Source organism: Pan troglodytes, chromosome 17, assembly GCF_028858775.2.
Source record: "Pan troglodytes isolate AG18354 chromosome 17, NHGRI_mPanTro3-v2.0_pri, whole genome shotgun sequence".
Lineage (NCBI taxonomy): Eukaryota > Metazoa > Chordata > Mammalia > Primates > Hominidae > Pan > Pan troglodytes.
Genome location: NC_072415.2, coordinates 59,933,420 through 59,951,659, shown reverse-complemented (window position 1 = coordinate 59,951,659; position 18,240 = coordinate 59,933,420). Strand labels below are relative to the sequence as shown.

The 18,240-nt window shown below is 43.5% G+C and overlaps 1 protein-coding gene across 4 annotated transcripts in view; it reads left to right on the top strand.

Moving 5' to 3' along the window:
• The window catches only part of MYO5B (myosin VB), a 371,041-nt gene that overhangs the window by 312,384 nt on the left and 40,417 nt on the right, over positions 1-18,240 (top strand). For all 4 annotated transcript variants that reach the window (XM_003953284.6, XM_016933688.4, XM_054671932.2 and 1 more), the window contains 5 exons: positions 4,448-4,532; positions 5,813-5,961; positions 7,026-7,145; positions 9,095-9,235; positions 12,689-12,754. In XM_003953284.6, the coding sequence (XP_003953333.4) occupies positions 4,448-4,532; positions 5,813-5,961; positions 7,026-7,145; positions 9,095-9,235; positions 12,689-12,754 (561 nt within the window). The remainder of the gene's footprint in view (positions 1-4,447; positions 4,533-5,812; positions 5,962-7,025; positions 7,146-9,094; positions 9,236-12,688; positions 12,755-18,240) is intronic.

The window sequence follows — 18,240 nt, the reverse complement described above, 5'->3', positions numbered from 1 at the left end:
TCTTTTCTGTGTGTATCGGCCATTTGTATATCTTTTTGGAGAAATGTCTATTTCAGTTCTTTGCCCGTTTTTAAAATTGGGTTGTCTTTTTATTGTTGAGTTGCAAGTGATTTTTATATACTCATGCTATGAGTCATGTATCACAGGAGTCCCCAACCCCTAGGCCATGGACCAGTAGTGGTCCAGGAACCAGGCCACATAGCAGGAGGTGAGTGGTGGGCAAGTGAGCAAGGCTTCATCTGTATTTACAGCTGCTCCCCACTGCTCGAATTACTGCCTAAGCTCTGCCTCCTGTCAAATCAGCAGTGGCATTAGATTCTCATAGGAGCACAAATCTTACTGTGAACTGCACATGTGACACTTTCCTTATAAGACTCTAATGCCTGATGATCTGTCACTGTCTCCCATCACCCCCAGATAGGACCATCTAGTTGCAGGAAAACAAGCTCAGGGCTCCCACTGATTCTACATTATGGTGAGTTGTATAATGATTTAATTGTATATTACAATGTAATAATAATAGAAATAAAGTATATAATAAATATAAAGTGCTTGAATCATGCTGAAACCATTCCCCCGTCACCCTGGTCCGTGGAAAAATTGTCTTCCATCAAACTGATCTCTGGTGCCAAAAAGTTTGGAGACTGCTGATGTATCAGATAGGTGATTTGAAAATATTTTTTCCCATTCTGTGGGTTGCCCTTTCACTTTCTTGATGGTTTGAAGCATAAAAACTTTAAATTTTAATGAAGTTCAATTTATTTTTAACTTGGTGGCTTGTGCTTTGGGCATTGTATTTGGTGGCTTGTGCTTTGGGCATTGTATTTGGTGGCTTGTGCTTTTGGCATTGTATTTGGCTTGTGCCTAATCCAAAGGTTTGTTGCCATGTTTTCTTCTGAGAGTTTTATAGTTTTAGCCCTTACATTTAAGTCTTTAATGCATTTTCAGTTAATTTTTGTATATTATGAGGTAGTGGTCCAGCTTCATTTTTTTCCATGTAGATATCCATTTGTCCCAGCACCTTTGATTATAAGACTATTCTTTTCCTCATTGAATTGTTTTGGCACGGTTGTCAAAAATCAATTGACTGTGAATGTGAAAGTTTGTTTTGTTTCATTGATCAGTATGTCTGTCTTTATGCCAGTATCATGCTGTCTGTATTACTTTATCTTCTAGTAAGTTTTAAATTTAGAAGTGTGATTATTCCAGCTTTGTTCATCTTCTTCAAGATCCTTTGGGTATTCTGGATCCCTAGATATTATATATGAATTTAAGGAACAGCTCATGAATTTCTGCAGAGAAGCCATGCAGGATCTTCATAAGGATTACATTGAATCTGTAGATGAATTTGAGGAGTGTTGCCATCTTAAAAAGTGTTTTGATCCATTATCTCAAGATGTCTTTCCATTTATTAAGATCTTTAATTTCTTTCAATAATGTTTTTTCATTATGAAAAAATGAATTTTATACTTCTCTTGTTAAATTTATTCCTAAATATTTTATGCCATTATAGTGGAATCGTTTTCTTAATTTATTTTTCAGATTGTTCATTGCAAATATGTAGAAATACAATTGAGTTTTGTATATTGAAATTGGACCCTGCAACTGGAACTCATTTATTCTAATAGTTTTTAAGTGAATTTCTTAGGATTTTCTGTATACAAGATTGTGTCATCTGCAGATAGCATTCATTCTGGATGCTTTTATCTTTCTTGCCTATTGCCCTGGCTAGAACCTTCAGTACAATGCTGAATAGAAGTGGCAAGAGCAGACACCCTTGTCTTCCTGATCTTAGGGGAAACGCATTCAGTCTTTCACCATAAAGTGTGGTATGAGCTATGGAATTTTTATCAGGTTGAGGATGTTCACTTCTATTTGTAGTTTGAGTGTTTTTATCATAACCACTTGCTAGTATTTAGTTGAGGATTTTTGAATCTATGTTCATAAGAGATACTGGGCTGTAGTTTGGTTTTTAGTGATTTCTTTGGTTTTGGTATCAGAGTAACACTGGCCTCATAGAATGGAATTGGGAAGTGTTCCTTCTTCTAATTTTTGGAAGAATTTGTAAAGAGTAGATACTGTTTAAATTTTTGGTAAGTGGTGGAGTGGTTTTAAAGTGTGTATTTCCATTTCATGCCCAGTAAGAGTAATGTAAAACCATCTACATATATTGATCAACTGCTCTATGCAGTGACTTCTGCTTGGTACTTCACATGCGTCATCTCATTCAATGATGAGAAACTCTGTGAAGTGGGTTTCCTCTTTCTTTTTTTTTTTTTTTGAGATGAAGTCTTCATCTGTTGCCAGGCTGGAGTGCTGTGGCACGATCTCAGCTCACTGCAACCTCTGACTCCCTGGTTCAAGTGATTCACCTGCTTCGGCCTCCCAAGTAGCTGGGATTACAGGCACGCACCACAACGCCCAACTAATTTTTGTATTTTTAGTAGAGACGGGGTGTCAGCATGTTGGCCAGGATCATCTCGATCTCCTGACCTCGTTATCTGCCCACCTCAGTCTCTCAAAATGCTGGGATTGCAGGCGTGAGCCACCGTACCTGGCTGGGTTTCCATTTTATAGAGGGGGAAACAGGTTTATAGAGCCCAGGATCTGTGTGGCTGTGAAACTTGTTGTCTTTGCCATATACCACACTTAGGATGTGATCACAAGAGATTATTCTGTGGGGAATGGTGATGGATCAGCCAGCCGTGGGGGAAGGGAGATCTCAGGTCTGGAAGCCTGAATTTTGAGGAGCCACTGGCATGTGTTCCTCATTCTCTCCCTGCCTGTTTTTTGCAATGCTCAGCTATGTCCTCATCCATGTCACAAAGGCAGGGATGTGATTTTAGTAGGGAAAATTACTTGACAGCCTCCTGCAGAATGAATCTGTAGGGGATCCAAGCGCAAAGGTGAATCAATTGCAATTTAGCCCCCATGCTATAAAAGACCCTTTCCCATCCTCCTCTATACCAACTAATGATTTCAAATTCTCTTAGAACACAGCTGAATTGTTACTTTTTAAAAACCCATACAAATAGTTGCTCTAATAATAAATAGCAAAAACATTTTTTAAAAACTTTCTTCACACTTTTTTTTTTTTTTGAGACGGAGTCTCACTGTCTCCCAGGCTGGAGTACAGTGGCGCGATCTCGGCTCACTGCAAGCTCTTCCTCCTGGGTTCACGCCATTCTCCTGCCTCAGCCTCCTGAGTAGCTGGGACTACAGGCACCCACCACCACGCCTGGCTAATTTTTTGTATTTTTAGTAGAGATGGGGTTTCACCGTGTTAGCCAGGATGGTCTCGATCTCTTGACCTCATGATCTGCCTGCCTCGGCCTCCCAAAGTGCTGGGATTACAGGTGTGAGCCACTGCGCCTGGCCTCTTCACACTTTTAATTCTTACTCCTCTTTGAGTAGACTACAATTTTTGTTTAATTAGTATTTTTTCTTTTATACCTTTTTTTTCTGGTAATAGTCACCTTATTTTGGTTTTGTCAACATCATCAGAAGTCCAACACTAGATTAGACAGTTGAGTGTCAATAGCAAGTTATCTCTTTTCCAGAATTTGAACTGTGCTGGTCCAATAAGACAGGTAAAGCAAGTGGGTTGAAGACCAGAGATCATTTGTTCATTGTGAGCTTTTGGCCTTCCTAAGACCAGATTTGAGAGCCCAAAATTTAGCAAGACAGGCAAACAAATACAAAAACATGAAAGCTGACGTGGACCCAATCCCTGTTGGACTGAACAAAAGGGGATGAATGCGGGAATAAAGACAAGGACAAAAGAGTATATTTGGAAGAAGGGGTCAGGGGCTCCTTGCTTCCAGTAAACAAGGGCCCTGAGCTTTTAGCTCCCTTCGTATTTATTGAGTAAAAGAGATAGGGAGAAGGGTGTGGTTGTCAGTCAGCAACTTGACTCGGTGCAGGCTTGCACAACTGCATTCTCTGAACAGTAGTCTCCAGATGTGCCAGTAGATAACCTTAAGGAGCATGGTGCCGGGGAGTGATTGCACTCAGCAAACCTTCTGGTGGCAGGTGCAGATGTGAGTTTGCCCACATCCTCCATTCATGATAAACAGTTTGCTATTGGATCATGTAGCCTCAGTGGAATGCTGACTTGGTCATGATCCACAGGCCTTCAGCTCTCTACAGAAAGCCTGTTATCTTTGCAAGTTCCTCAATAAGGCATGTGAGCTTGTGATAGACTTTTCATGATGTGTTTGTGGACATTAGATGACCATAAATAGTGCTGAGCTCATCTGTCTTGTTTTAATGGGATTTTTCTTTCAGTACACAATTTTTCCTTGAAAACAAAAGAAGCTTTAACCAAATCAATTTTCTTAAACAAAAAGAGCATTTACACATATCCAGTTAAAATTCAAATCCCACAAGAGGAGCCTCTTCTCTTCCCAGCATCATGAGACATTTTTCCCCTGTTGCTCTCTTCCAGAGAGTTGCAGACCTGGAGCAAGAAAATGCTCTCTTGAAAGATGAGAAAGAACAGCTCAACAACCAAATCCTGTGCCAGTCTAAAGGTAAGTACCAAAGCACTTGAGTTTTATTTGGGGTTTTAATCTCTTTTCCTCACTGACTTCTCCCAAAGACTCCTAGCAAGCGTGCAGTTAGACTAGAGGCTACAGTGGGGAAAGGATTTTAATAGAAGAAGATGAAGAATAATGACCTTTAAGATCCCACTAGGACATCTGGCCTCAAGAGTCTAAAGAGGTGAGACACGTATAATGGGCAACATAGTACATGAGAGTTGGAGTCAGGGAGGCCCACACTTGAAGCATGATTCTGCCGTGTGCTTCTGTGTGGCCTTGAATAGGCTTTCAGTTTGTTCATCTACTACATGGACATAAAGGTCCAGACATCGGGGGGCTCATGGGAGGAATGAGGAAGAGGCTGCACGTGAAGTGCTTAGGAGGGTGCATGACACTCAGCGAGCGCTCAGGAGCTGTCGTCATCGCTGGGTTTCACATTTGTCTTTCGTGTCCATCCACGCGTCATGGTTTCTTCTACCCAGTGGGTCATCTGTTAATGTTTACTGAAGAAAGGGTCTTGAATCAGATCCCAGGTCAGCCTCTCTCAAGTGCCCACCAGCTCCTGGGCTGCCATCAGTCCCCATGTGCCACTCGGCTGTGGAGGAGCAGGGAGAGTCCACAGACCCCAGTTTCTGCTCCAACTCACTGTGATTTTGAGCAAATCCCCTTCTCCCATACTCAGGTTCCTCATTCATGTCACAAGAGGATGGAACCACATGACCTCACAGTCCCACCCAATATCACATCTTTTTGAAAATGTGAACTGTTTTCAAATGTCCTTTTAAAACACTTTTCTGTCCGTTAATGTGAATAAGTTTTGGCAGGGGAGTAGCCCATCCTTCTCTATTTGCCTTCCTTCCTTTTACCCCAGTCGCCTTTAATCTCCCTGCACTCCTAAGAACTGAAAGATCAGGACTAGGAAAGGAGTGCGGAATAAGCCTTCATTCTTCCAGGAATGCTGCCAGCAGTTGCTGTGACAGTTGGCAGAAGGCAGGCTGGGGCATCAACTGAGGGAATTCTCACCTATGCTGCCAACTTCTCTCTCCCCATTCCCTGAGAGCAGGGTCTTTCTCTCCCTCTCTGAAGACTAAGCCAGAGTAATGAGACTCACCTTTGCTCTGCAGTAGGTGAGGAGCGTAATAGATTCATCAAGAGCCTCTGATGAGCTCGTCATGGGCAGCCTCTTAACAAGAGATTAATCAGAAAGCATGAGTCAATACATGTGAGGGAGTCCATCCAGAAAAACTGCAGCTTAGCATGTTGCTTTCCAGATGAATTTGCCCAGAACTCTGTGAAGGAAAATCTCCTCATGAAGAAAGAACTGGAGGAGGAGCGATCCCGGTACCAGAACCTTGTGAAGGAATATTCACAGTTGGAGCAGAGATACGACAACCTTCGGGATGAAATGACCATCATAAAGGCAAGGGGGGTGCTTCTGCTGTGTCATGGCACAGGTCCCTGGCTCCTGTCCAGCTTCTGACCACGTGATCTCAGGCACTGCTTTCTGATATGTGATGCTCAGTCCATGTGTCATATGTGCAGCACTTGCCATTACTGCAGAGAGGCAAAAGTAGCTGGACTGGGTGATTCATTCCTACTGACAGCTCCTTTTCCAACTTTGGGGTCATGAAGATCTCAGTTATGAGTTTAAGGAACATTCTACCCAAGTGTGTTATCTTTCCTGTTTCGTCTTATGGGAACATTCCTGTGTTGAGACAGTAATGGGGTGTGGGAGTTCTCAGTTTCATTAGTGTGTGTGTGGCAGAGAGACCCACAAGGGCCTGATTGTGTCTCCTAATCTGATGAGATGCAGTATACATAGAGACAATTTTATGATATTTTAGGATCTGTCATTCTTTTTTACCCCATGTAAACATTTCCTCCAGAAATGAGTATTCAAACAAGATGGAGTAAGTTAATTGCATAGAAGCCAGGAAGAAAAGCTGAATAGGAACATCCAGAGAAGTCTAAAATTGTCCTACCAAGCTCAGTTTTCACACTGACAGCCAAATCAGATGCAGGAAAAAAAAAAAAAGTATTTTTAAATGAACAGTATAAATGGTAAACTATTTTTAATATGCTACTATTTTCATAAAATTTGGGGAGTGCAGGTTGAAGGGAGGGGCCATTCTGGGCAGGTGTGGAACATTCCTTTCAAGAGAGAAGTGGGTAATGTGACTGCCTTTCTGCATTTCAAAAGCAAGACTGGGAGGGAAAGGTTTTTCCAGGACTTCTCGGAGAAATTGACCCAAGTGTTAGGAATTTGCATTTCATTAAGAGATGAAAAGTGGATGCCTACAGTAAGAACTGTAGGTGAAATATTTCATAGGGCTAGCTCTATTTAGCCATCATTCCAAGAAGCAATGATACCTATTCTTGTTGACAAATTAGGCAGAAGGATAACTCTAGGGCCTGCCACCATGAGAGGTAAATTCTCATGGACATTAGTTCCTAATGAGCTATCACATTTTTCTTGTTGAACAGCAAACTCCAGGTCATAGGCGGAACCCATCAAACCAAAGTAGCTTAGAATCTGACTCCAATTACCCCTCCATCTCCACATCTGAGATCGGAGACACTGAGGATGCCCTCCAGCAGGTGGAGGTGAGTGATGCAGGCTCTTGGGTACTGTCCTCCTCCAGAGGGAGTGTGTGTTTTTTTCTGCGTGGAACTGTCCAAGAGAAATTTACTCTTCTGCTGATGGTGACCAGAGTGCCCAGGGGCTAATTCTCAAGAGCAGGATCCCTTGGACTACAGTGGATTTAGAGACAGTTCTCTGGAGTTAACACTTACCGTGTAAAGCAATACATTATTGTTCACCTTACGCCCTATCCAGAAAGGAAAGAAGAAGGTGGATCTCTGATTCCTCTTGAAAAACCAAGAAACTGATGCAGAGAGGTGAAATCGGTGGTTTAAGAAGGAACAGCTAAGTCATTAAAATAGATACAACTTATCCCCACTTAATATCATAGTGCATATAGTAATATCAATAAATAAACAAGAAAATTGCCCCCTCGCTTAGAAGCTGGATAAAACTCAGAACAACAAAAAATATTTGGAATGAAAGTATGCTGGGTGACTGTATCTTTGTTGGTAATAGCCTCTTAGTCAGTCACTAAATATACCACACAGTGGACTATGTGGTCTGTGTATAATTTTGTCAAAGGTACAAAAGATACAATTTTTCCTCTGGCATTTGAAAAGAAAATCACAGGCACATGTGCACGTGTGCGTATGCACACACACATACACACACACACACACACAACCTTGTAAAGTATGTGGAAATAACATGGAGGAGAGACAGAATAAAAACAAATGGGTTTGGAGCAGTTCTTTGTGCAGGATCTGCTGGTCAGTGCTAGAGAAACAGTGGTGACTGATCCAGAGAAGTCCTTGCCCTCATCTGACAGAGAGCTAGTCAGTGAGCAGTTAGGGAAGAAACATGTGATATGATTGCAGGTCCTGCTAAGTGCTATAAAGAAAAATAAGAGACCATCAGCAATAGAGAATGCTGGAGCAGAGGGCGGAGGGAGAGAAGGAGGTCCCCAGGACTGAAGGTCTCCTCTCTGTTGTGCGGTTCTGCATGGCTTGCTGCCTGCCAGACGCACTTAGTAAGCCTTGCATAACTGCTGGCTTGAGATGCTTGGCTTTGCATTGCGGTCTTTTAAGTCTAGGCCCCTGGAGGTTTCAGTCAGCCTCAACTCCAGGCTTATCACCCTGGTGTTTGTATGTGTGACTATCTACATGTAGACATAAGCATTGTCATCACTGGTTTTATGTTCTTTAAGGAAGCCAAGACTGGTCCAGTGCTGGTTAAACATGAAGCCTTGGTGGAACCAGTGCTTATTAAATCCTGGTGGAACCAAATTATATTGTCTCACATGTACATACATGTGCTTAAAAATCCACATGGATGTGCTCATACACATTACCCATTCACAGGCAGATACACATGTTTGTACACCCCTATCCCCACGCATTGGAGTCCTGGAGGGCAAACTCAGGCATGAATCCAAAAGGAACAAAATCTGGGAAATAGATGCTTTAAGATCTGTTGGATAAATAGGTTCCGGGGCAGAGCAAGCATTGATTCCATTTCAAGATGCAATCAAGTGATGGCTGACAGCACATTGCAGTGATTGGTAACCACATTGATTCTTCATCAGGAAGTGCTGTGTCCCAAGTTCTATAGTTTCTCTGGTGTGAGACCATTTTCCAGAAGTGAGCTCTTTTAACTTCCAAATAAAGTGCCTGTGTTTTTATCCATTTGTTCTTGGAATATATGGTTGGTCATTTTAAGTGGCTCACACGGGAGGAATATAAATGGCTGAGACTCAGATGTTATCTGGACATAAAATGAGCCTGGAGCACCAACTGTGATATGAGAAATGTTAGTTGGTTGTCATTGGCTTTGTATTTGAGATGCAAATTGATGTTTGGGAGGAGAGAGGAGACAGATGGCCGATAGAGAGGGAGACAGTGAAATGCTGTGTGTTCCCTAAGGCATGTATTTAGGAAAACCTTTTTTCTGTGCCTGTCTTCCTTTGAAGGAAATTGGCCTGGAGAAGGCAGCCATGGACATGACGGTCTTCCTGAAGCTGCAGAAGAGAGTACGGGAGCTGGAGCAGGAGAGGAAAAAGCTGCAAGTGCAGCTGGAGAAGAGAGAACAGCAGGACAGCAAGAAAGTCCAGGTACGTGAAGGGGCTGCAGTGCTCTTATGGTGCTTGGATGAGAGAACAATCTAGCTCATGTGTCCAGGGCTCATGTGGCATGTGTGACCACATGGGATTGTGCTCCTGCTAAGTCTCAGAGGGCTCCTACTTAGTGCATTGGAGTCATGCTGAGTCTTCTCTGAGTGCCCCTACACCGCCCAGCTGAACAGGAGTAAGCTCCCTCATGCCCCGGGTTTCCATTGGTGAAGCTAGGGGGAAGTCTGTGGCATCATCACCTACTTGCAAAGAGGGGAGCTCCCTGCCAGGAGGACCAGGGTGTGTAATAAGAGTGTAAATACAGCAGAAGTCAAATGTTCACAGAGATGACCTATCACCCTTTCATACCTGGGATCTTGCATGGGCTTGGGTTCAGCCTTTTTGGGTCAGAGGCAGACCGAGTGTGTGTCACTCACTTTCCTCTCTCATGGCTGCACCCTTGCCTCAGTCCAGATTATCAGCAGCCTCTTGGGTCTAGAAAGGATATTGTTTGAAATCTTAGTAGCCCCAAAAGTAATCATTCCATCTCAAGGAACTACTGGGCACCCATGCTGCATTCAGAACTATGCCAGTGCCAGGCACGTAGTAGGTACACAAAATGTTCATTAAAGGACAGCAGATAACAATATAAGAGAAATTCCCAGCCATTGAAGAATTTAAATGTTATGAGGAATTTAGATGTTACGTCTGGGAGAACCGGACATAACACAGGTGAAAAGTAAAAAATAACATTGGTAGCACTTAAATAAATGCAAGTTGAGTGCAAACAGGTTGGTGCCATAGGAGTAGAGAATCCATTTACTATAGCAGTGCTAAGGAGGAAAGAACCATTTATTTCTTTGGAGATAGAAGGACCACTTCTAAAGGGTACAAGGCCAATTCTGCCATGGGTTATATCATCAGCTGACCTCATAGTGGGTTTGAAAAAGGCCTTTGGTATGTTCTCAGGCCTGAATTATTAATTGTGGAGTTTGACACCTACCCCATGTTCTCAATCCCTACCCCTTCCCTCACTACTGTGTCCAGTCATTTTTTGCAACACCTGTATTCCCTTTGCAATCAATTGTGATACAGATTCTGATCTATATTGCTGGCAAATTCTTGGTTTTTTTCCCCCTGTGCAGTAAGTGGGGAGGTAAATCTTGCCGATGGGTTTAAATCTCTCAGGTGGACTTGATTCAGAATGGAAAGTGAAAAGATTAGGTTTCTAAATGACTCATTGAATTAGAAGGAAAGCTGCCCTGACAGGCAAGTGCAAATCAAATCTATGAAAAGCTACACAGATGACATCAGACGGTGCCTGATGTACAAGTTCTTGGCCTATCCAGCTGTACCTAAAGATTCATTCTCCGGGCTCCCCATTGCAGACATGCCAACTAATTTTGGAATCTTGGCTTTAGAACTTCTCTGGATACCAAATAAAAAAGGGTATCTTTTTCCTCCAAAATAACCACTGAACAATAGTTAGAACTCTAGGCTTGGGCTATAGCTCTGTCATACATATTAAGGATCCCTCTTTAGGGAGAATGGCCTTGTTTCTGACAGTTTAAGGAAGGAAAGGCAGGAGTGGGTTGGGAGAGGGTACGGGATCCCTCTACAGCACCCTGAAATGGAGCTTTTGGAGGTCAAGTTCTTGGATTCGCTGTTGGTCCAAAGAGGGATCCTGAACTACCTGGGTCTTCATTCTGGAGAGAGATGGCTCAGGTCTCGGCTGCAGAGAGAGGCCATGCACTGAGTGAGGAATGCCAGGGAAGCCCGTGGGATGTACCATCAGTATGGGAGTGACTGAGGCGCTGTGAGGGTGGGGCCTCTATGACAGTCTACAGTCAGTGCATTTGACCTCCCACCCAGCCACCTCCCTTTCTCAAGCCTGGCAAAGTCACCTTGGCCAATAGGGTGATTCCTATGGGCTTCCCACTTACAAACGTGACTGCCAGCCCATCTTAATAGAGCCCCTTGAGTCTGAGTAGGTGATCTCCATTTTCTGAGAATGTAATGTACTCAATATCATCCACGGACACATGGCAAATCCATGCTACGTAGAACACAAGTACAGAACTCTCACCGGAGCAGCAGGTTGAATGCAGACCCTGGACAGCCACAGCCTCCTGTACCACTGGTGGTGGTGGAGGCAAAACAGACACTGGTACCTTGGAGGGGTTTTAACCCCAGGTTGCAGGGCTGGAAACAGTGCAGTAACTGTAGGCATCCTTCAACTGGGAGGAGTACAGGAGATGCTCAGATCCTTTTCCTGTCTCCAAGCCTGAGGCACGCTAGTGCATCCACAGCGGGAGGACTTAACACTGCTAGCTAGCACGTAGGTAATCTCATTAAGTGATCTGTCCATTTTTACCTCCAAAAATCCATCTTATTCAGGGACTAACACCCACTACTTGAAATTACTCCAAGTAGTTAACCATTTATGGAGCTGTTTCTACCCCTTCTCATTGGCAATTTAAGTCTAATAGCAGCTAAATAACTGAAGAATTATTTGCTCGGCTGAATCCTAGTGAGTTGTTATTCCAGAAATTGCCATAGACAAGCATTAGCTTTGGAGTTCTGATGTCAGACAGCATTACAGAGTGTTGTGGGCCATCTCTACTACCTGCGGTAGTGTCATGGAGGAAGCAGCTCTCTGCAATGTGCTTAGAGTTTAGTTGGGAAACAACACACTGGGGAGCTTTCCTCCCTCATACATTGGAACGTAACTTGTTAGCCTTGTTACTAGAGACATAATTTTACAGTGTGTGTTAGCTTCCTGGGGCTGCTGAAACAAAACACCACAAACTGGATGACAAAACAACAAAAATTCATTCTCTCAGAGTTCTGGAGGCCAGAAGTCAGAAATCAAGGTGTTGACAGCCCGTGTTCTCTTGAAGGCTTTAAGGGAGAATTTGCTTCATGCCTTTCTCTCAACTTCCCATGTTTCTGGCCATCCTGGTGTTCCCTGCCTGGCAGCTGCATGGCTTCAGCCTCTGCCTCCATCTTCACATGGTCATCTTCCCTGTGTCGTCTTCCGACTGGATTAGTGTCCACCCAAATGACCCCAGCTTAACTTGATTACATCTGCAAAGACCCTATTTGCAAATAAGGTCACATTCACAGTTTCTAGGGGTGAGGACTTCAGAATATCTTTTGGGGGGCAAAATTCAAGCCATAACACAGTGCTATACATATTCAACCTATAAGTGCCTGTGGGGACCATGTGAGTGAAAGTGGGGGTGGGGACAGGAGGGAGGTGTTGATAGAACACTTCATGGTAGGCTGGAGTGTTGAGCTGCACTTTGAAGGTGGGAAGGAAGTGGACTTGTGGAGGGTGGGGGTGTTGGGTATTCACGCACAGGCAGGATGAGCAAGTTTGACCACAGTTGGAAACACCTCTGTGGAATATCTTGCTCGAGGTCTGCACTTATCTTTGTGTCTCTATCCATGCAGGCGGAACCACCACAGACTGACATAGATTTGGACCCGGATGCAGATCTGGCCTACAATAGTCTGAAGGTAAGATTCTTGGGGGACAGGCTTCCTGGGACGCTCCCCCGGCAGAGGGCAGATGACAAATCTGGGCATCAGGAAATCAGGGCCTGAGCCCCAGTCTGCTAACAAGGAGAGCAGTAAGCAGGTAGCTTCCCTTTTCCATGCTGTAGTTTCTTAACCTTTGGAATGAAGAAAAATTTGTATCTACTATAGGAATGATAATAAATACATAACCTACCCAATATAATTTCAGTTAAAATATGGCCACTAAAAATCACTTAGGAAAAAAATCAAGGCTTGCATGGGCAGACATAGGGCAGAGGGATCTGCCAGTGTGTCCTCTGCTGGCATGCACGGAGACAGGGCGGTAGAACAGTGGGAGGTGAGTGGGTCCCATGGCAGGGAGGAATGCACAGAAAAGGGGCTTCAGAACAGACCCACCCCATTCTCATCCTCAAAGACGTGGTAATGTGGGAATTTAGCCTATCTGCCAGTCACGTACAGGACTACAAATAACTCTGGCTGGTTGGTCTTAAGGTAGTGAGTTATTTCAGTGGACTGTTCACAGTCTGTTACAGATCGAACTCCTTGTTCTATTCCTTCCCCTGTCTTACTGCTGCACTTGACTTGTCAAAAAATAAATAACTTGTCAAAAAATAAATAACTCTGGTAACAGCTACATTGCCCAGGAGAACAGTCTTGAATCATTCCCGTGGCTTATTTCTAATTTTTTAAAGTGTGGTAAAATACACAAAAAATTTACCATCATAATTAACCCTTTTTAAGTGTATAGTTCAATGGTATTAAATACGCTCATAATGTTATGCTAGCATCTCACCAGCACTTATCTCCATAACTCTTTTCATCTTTTAAAACTGAAGCTCGTACCCATTAACAACTTCCCAGTTCCTCCTCCCCCAACCTCTGGCAACCAGAATTGTACTTTCTGTCTCTCTGCATTAGACAATTCTAGGTTCCTCACATAAGTAGAATCGTATAGTATTTGTCTTTTGTAATTGGCTTATTTCACTTAACATTTGTGTCCTGATGGTTGATCTCTATTGTAGTATGTGTCCATCTTCTTTTAAGACTGTGTCCCATTGTGTGTATAGGGATCACACTTTGCTTATCCATTTGTTAGACATCTAGGTTGCTTCTCTGTTTTGGCTATTGTGAATAATGCTGTACTGAACATGGATATACAAGTATCTCTTTGAGACCCTCCTTTCAGTTCTTTTAGGTATATACCCCGAAGTGGAGTTGCTGGATCATGTGGCCATCCTATTATTAATTTTTGGAGGAACTGCTGTACTGTTTTCCATAGCAGCTGCACCATTTTACATTCCCACCAGCAGTGCACAAGGGTTCCAGTTTCTCCACATCCTTGCCAACACTTAGTATTTTCTTTTCTTTTATTTATTTATTTATTTTTTTTGATAGTAGCTATTCTGATAGGTGTAAGGTGATATCTCATTGTAGTTTTGACTTGCATTTTCCTGATAGTAATACTGAGCATCTTCTCATGTGTTGATTGGCCATTTCTATGTAGTCTTTGAAGAATGTCTTTTCAGTCTTCTGACCATTTCTGAATTATGCTGTTTGGGGTTTTGTGTTGAGTTTTAGGAGTTCTCTACATATTCTAGATATTAATCCCTTATCAGATACATGATTGGCAAATAGTTTCTCCCATTCTGTGGGTCATCTTTTTACTCTGATAGTGTCTTTTGATGTACAAAATGTTTAAATTTTCATGAAGTCCAATGTGTCTATATTGTTGCCTGTGCCTTTTGTGTCATGTTTAAGAAATCATCAAATCTGATGTCATAAGGCTTTTGCCCTATGTTTTCTTCTGAGAGTTTTACAATTTTAGGTCTTACATTTAGGCCTTTGATCCACTTTGAGTTAATCTTTGTTGAAGATGTGAGGTAAGGGCCCAACTTAATTCTTTAGCTGTGGATGTCTGGTTTCCCAGCACCATTTGACTTTTTAAACAACCAGGGCCACACAGATGGCATAGGAGGGTGTGTCATAGAGATCTCCTTCTGGAGTTATTGATTAGACTTACTTTCCTCATGTGATATTCTAAAGATTCAAAACCCTCCAAGGAGCCTGGGAGTCTTTCAGTGGGATAAATGCCTGCAGCAAGGGGACTTCTGCATGCTGGCCTTCACCCGCCTTTCCCAAGGGAGGCTAGTGCCTGGGGATGAAAATGAGCATGTGAACTATTATAGGTAGCACTTTCAGGGCATCAATCCCACCCATCCTTTTAGAACTAATGAGAGGGGCCCAGTAGCTCCCCAGGAGTAGATGTGGGACTGATGGCATCAGGATCACTGAGCTTGCTGGAAATGTAGATTCTCAGGTACCCTACCCCCCAGACCTGCTGAATCAGAAGCTTGGGATAGGGCCCAGCCATCTGTGTTTTAACAAGCCCTGCAAGGGATTCTGTTGCCCACTCAAGTCTGAGAACCACTGTACTACCCTACCCATGAAACTGCCTCCTGGACTCCTGCATTAAAATCAGCGCAAAAACTCCTCCTCCCGTTTAGCTGTCCTTGAGGAAGATGCCCCTTCTTGATTTTACAGGCCTCATCTCCACTGCCAAGCATGGGGCCTGGCACAATAAATATTTGTCTTAAACTGCCATAAGTCTAAATAGCTGCTCCACTCTGCTGCTGTTGACTTAGGCCAGGATTCTGAGGGTGTGAGACCTGGTTTTCCCAGCATTGTCTCTGATGAAATGATTTTACTTGTGGGCCTTGTCACAGAGGCTGGTCCCGGGGACCCCTGGGGTTAAAATTACCCATGTAAGGAAGCACTCATGTTGAAGAGGCTGGCTTGGGTGCTTCTCAACCAGGGCCAGCCCAGACGTTCAGGGGACTTTATTACCACTTACTAGTATTTTTTATAATAATGGAAATTGGGCTTTTAGGCAGAACACGGTCAGCTTATATTTAGTGAGCTCCCGCTGTGCACATCCCTCCTGAATGCTCTGAAGTGTGCAAAGGGATGGGAAGTGTACTGTGCCCTCCAAAATTATAGACTCTACCTGAGCAGGTAAGTCAAAGCACTAAGATGATGAGTCGATACACCTGGCCACTCAGCTGCCTCTTGCAACCTGATCCTTATCCAGTTGGATTTGAAAAAGCTGCCCACAGGTACATGCACAAGATGAGGCTACTCTAGGAAGACCCCTTGACAAGTAGTGATTTTTTGCTTAAACCCTTTTACCAGAATTTTAGAAATTTCTGCTGATCCTTCTGGAATGCAAAAAGTAACTGCAGCTCTCGGCAGAAGCACATTGACTACGTACCCTGCACAAGGCTTAGGTGCCCCCATTTGGGATAAGGTCATGTAGAAGGGTTCTCAGGGCCAGTCACTCCTGCAGAGCATTGTCTCCGGAGGCTGAGTAGGGTGGATGGAAGATGGGTCTCCCTGCAGTGACTGTTAGCCCCGGCCAGTGTGCAAAAGCAGAGGAGAATGAGTGGTAGGGATGGTGAGGGCAGGAAGGGTGGCTCTAGGGGAAGCTCACCATTCCCTGGTGCCTGAAACAGGCCTGGTAGCCAAAAGGAGCCATGACTGTGCTGACCTGGAAGCTGGCTGGGCAGACAGACCCTGCTTACGGCCAGCAGCAGTGTTGGTTTTTCTTTATCGACCTGCTATCAGCCAGAGCTGGATTCAAATCAGGAGATGGTACCCACTGACTCAGAGTTTGTGCAAGAATGATAGAGAACTAAGAGTCCAGCTTGGCACTTAAACACTTTTCACCTCAACTGACTATCCAGCCATTGGCTTATCCAATGTTGAATGTGCATCAGAAAAGACTCAGTTGAGAAGATCCTTCAAGTGTTTTTTTTTTCTCCTTAATGTGTCCTTTTTATAGACATTTTTCATTTTATTTGTAAATTTATTAAAGTAATTCTGTTCATCTTAGAAAAATTTTAAAATACAAGACAATCTAGAGAATTTTTAAAAAATCCATATTCCTGCCACTTAAAGGCAGTCTCTGATATTATTTGGATATTTATTTCTAATGCTTTTTATATGCATATTTATATAGTTGTTATATATATAATTTTTTATTCTGCTTTTTTTCTCACTATAATGAGCATTTTTCTACATGTCTTTGTAAACATGATTTCCATGGTTGATTAAAATTTTATGACATGATTATCACAATTATCCATTCTCTAATTGATGAATATATTCTCATGTTTTACTTTTATAAATAATCCTGTGATGAAACTAGGCTTTTTTTGAGAGAGAACTGGACTGTCCATTTTATTAAAATTCCTCATAATTTTAAAACAAACTGTATCCATTACTGTTTACTGTGGCTAGATTTGTGAGAGCCATTTTCACAACTTTAGCTTGTTTTATGGAACACGGATCAGTTTTACTGGTTTAAAATCTTACAGAGTTATAGAATGGTTGTATAGTGTTGACTATATATAGAATTTCAATGAACCCTTATTCAAAATTGTGCTGCCTCCAGTGGTAACGCTCATCCCGTGTGAAATATCTACTTTGTAGTGGTCATCCTCATAGGGTGCTTTCCAGGGATGGGCTGACGTTTAAGAAATAGACACCCAAACTCTCTACAGAAAGGTTTCCTGCCCAGTCCAATGTCCAGCTAACCTAGGGCTACCCAGGGACAGGAAATCGGAAGCATGCGGTGTGCAGGGCCCAGCCTCAGCACACTCTCCCGGGGCAGTTTCACCCCCACCCACCCACACATCCTCCCAATACTTCAGTCCTCACCAACATACTGATCCATCTCTAGCCCACAATTCCAACTGCTCACTGCGCTGTGGGGACTACAGCTGCACACATCTGAACCCTGAAACCCCATCTTGTCTCAATAGATGACATACGTCACCCAAGCATCTAGACTTTCTTCCCACTCACTTCCCACATCCAAGCAGTCTCCAGGTCTTGACAGTTCCACCTCCTAAATCTCTGTATCTCATTCACATCTCCCTCTGCTCCCTCCCATGGGCCATGCCACGTTGTATTTCAGCCAGGTGGCCCATCTCCCCATGCAAACCAGGGAAACCCTTCTGAAGCTCTGCGATGACCAGCTCACTGCTTTTTCCTGGATCCAGCTCCCTTCCCTGGATTTTGGAATCTCTTGACCCCCACCCCCTCTGCTCTGTCTTCTGCATGACAGCATTTCCCTGGCAAGTCCTGCTTGTTCTTCTCTGAGGCCTTTGTACCTGGAGGCCTCTTGTCTGCCTTTTTCACATAGCTAGCTGCTCCTGTCCTGTAGCTGTCAGACCTGTTCCCTCCCCTTACCCTCTGGCCCTACCCCTCTGAGTCAGTGGATGGCATTCTTCTGTGTTCCCCAGTCACTCTGGATTCACTCATGTCATAGTGTGTTCCAGGCTGCAGTGCCGTGATCTGTACTTTAGTGTAATTGATAGGTTCTAAGCAGGTGTTGTGCCTGCAGCACCTAGCACAGTGCCTGGCCTGAAGAAGGCAGATGATGAAGATTGGTGGGAGGCAGGGCC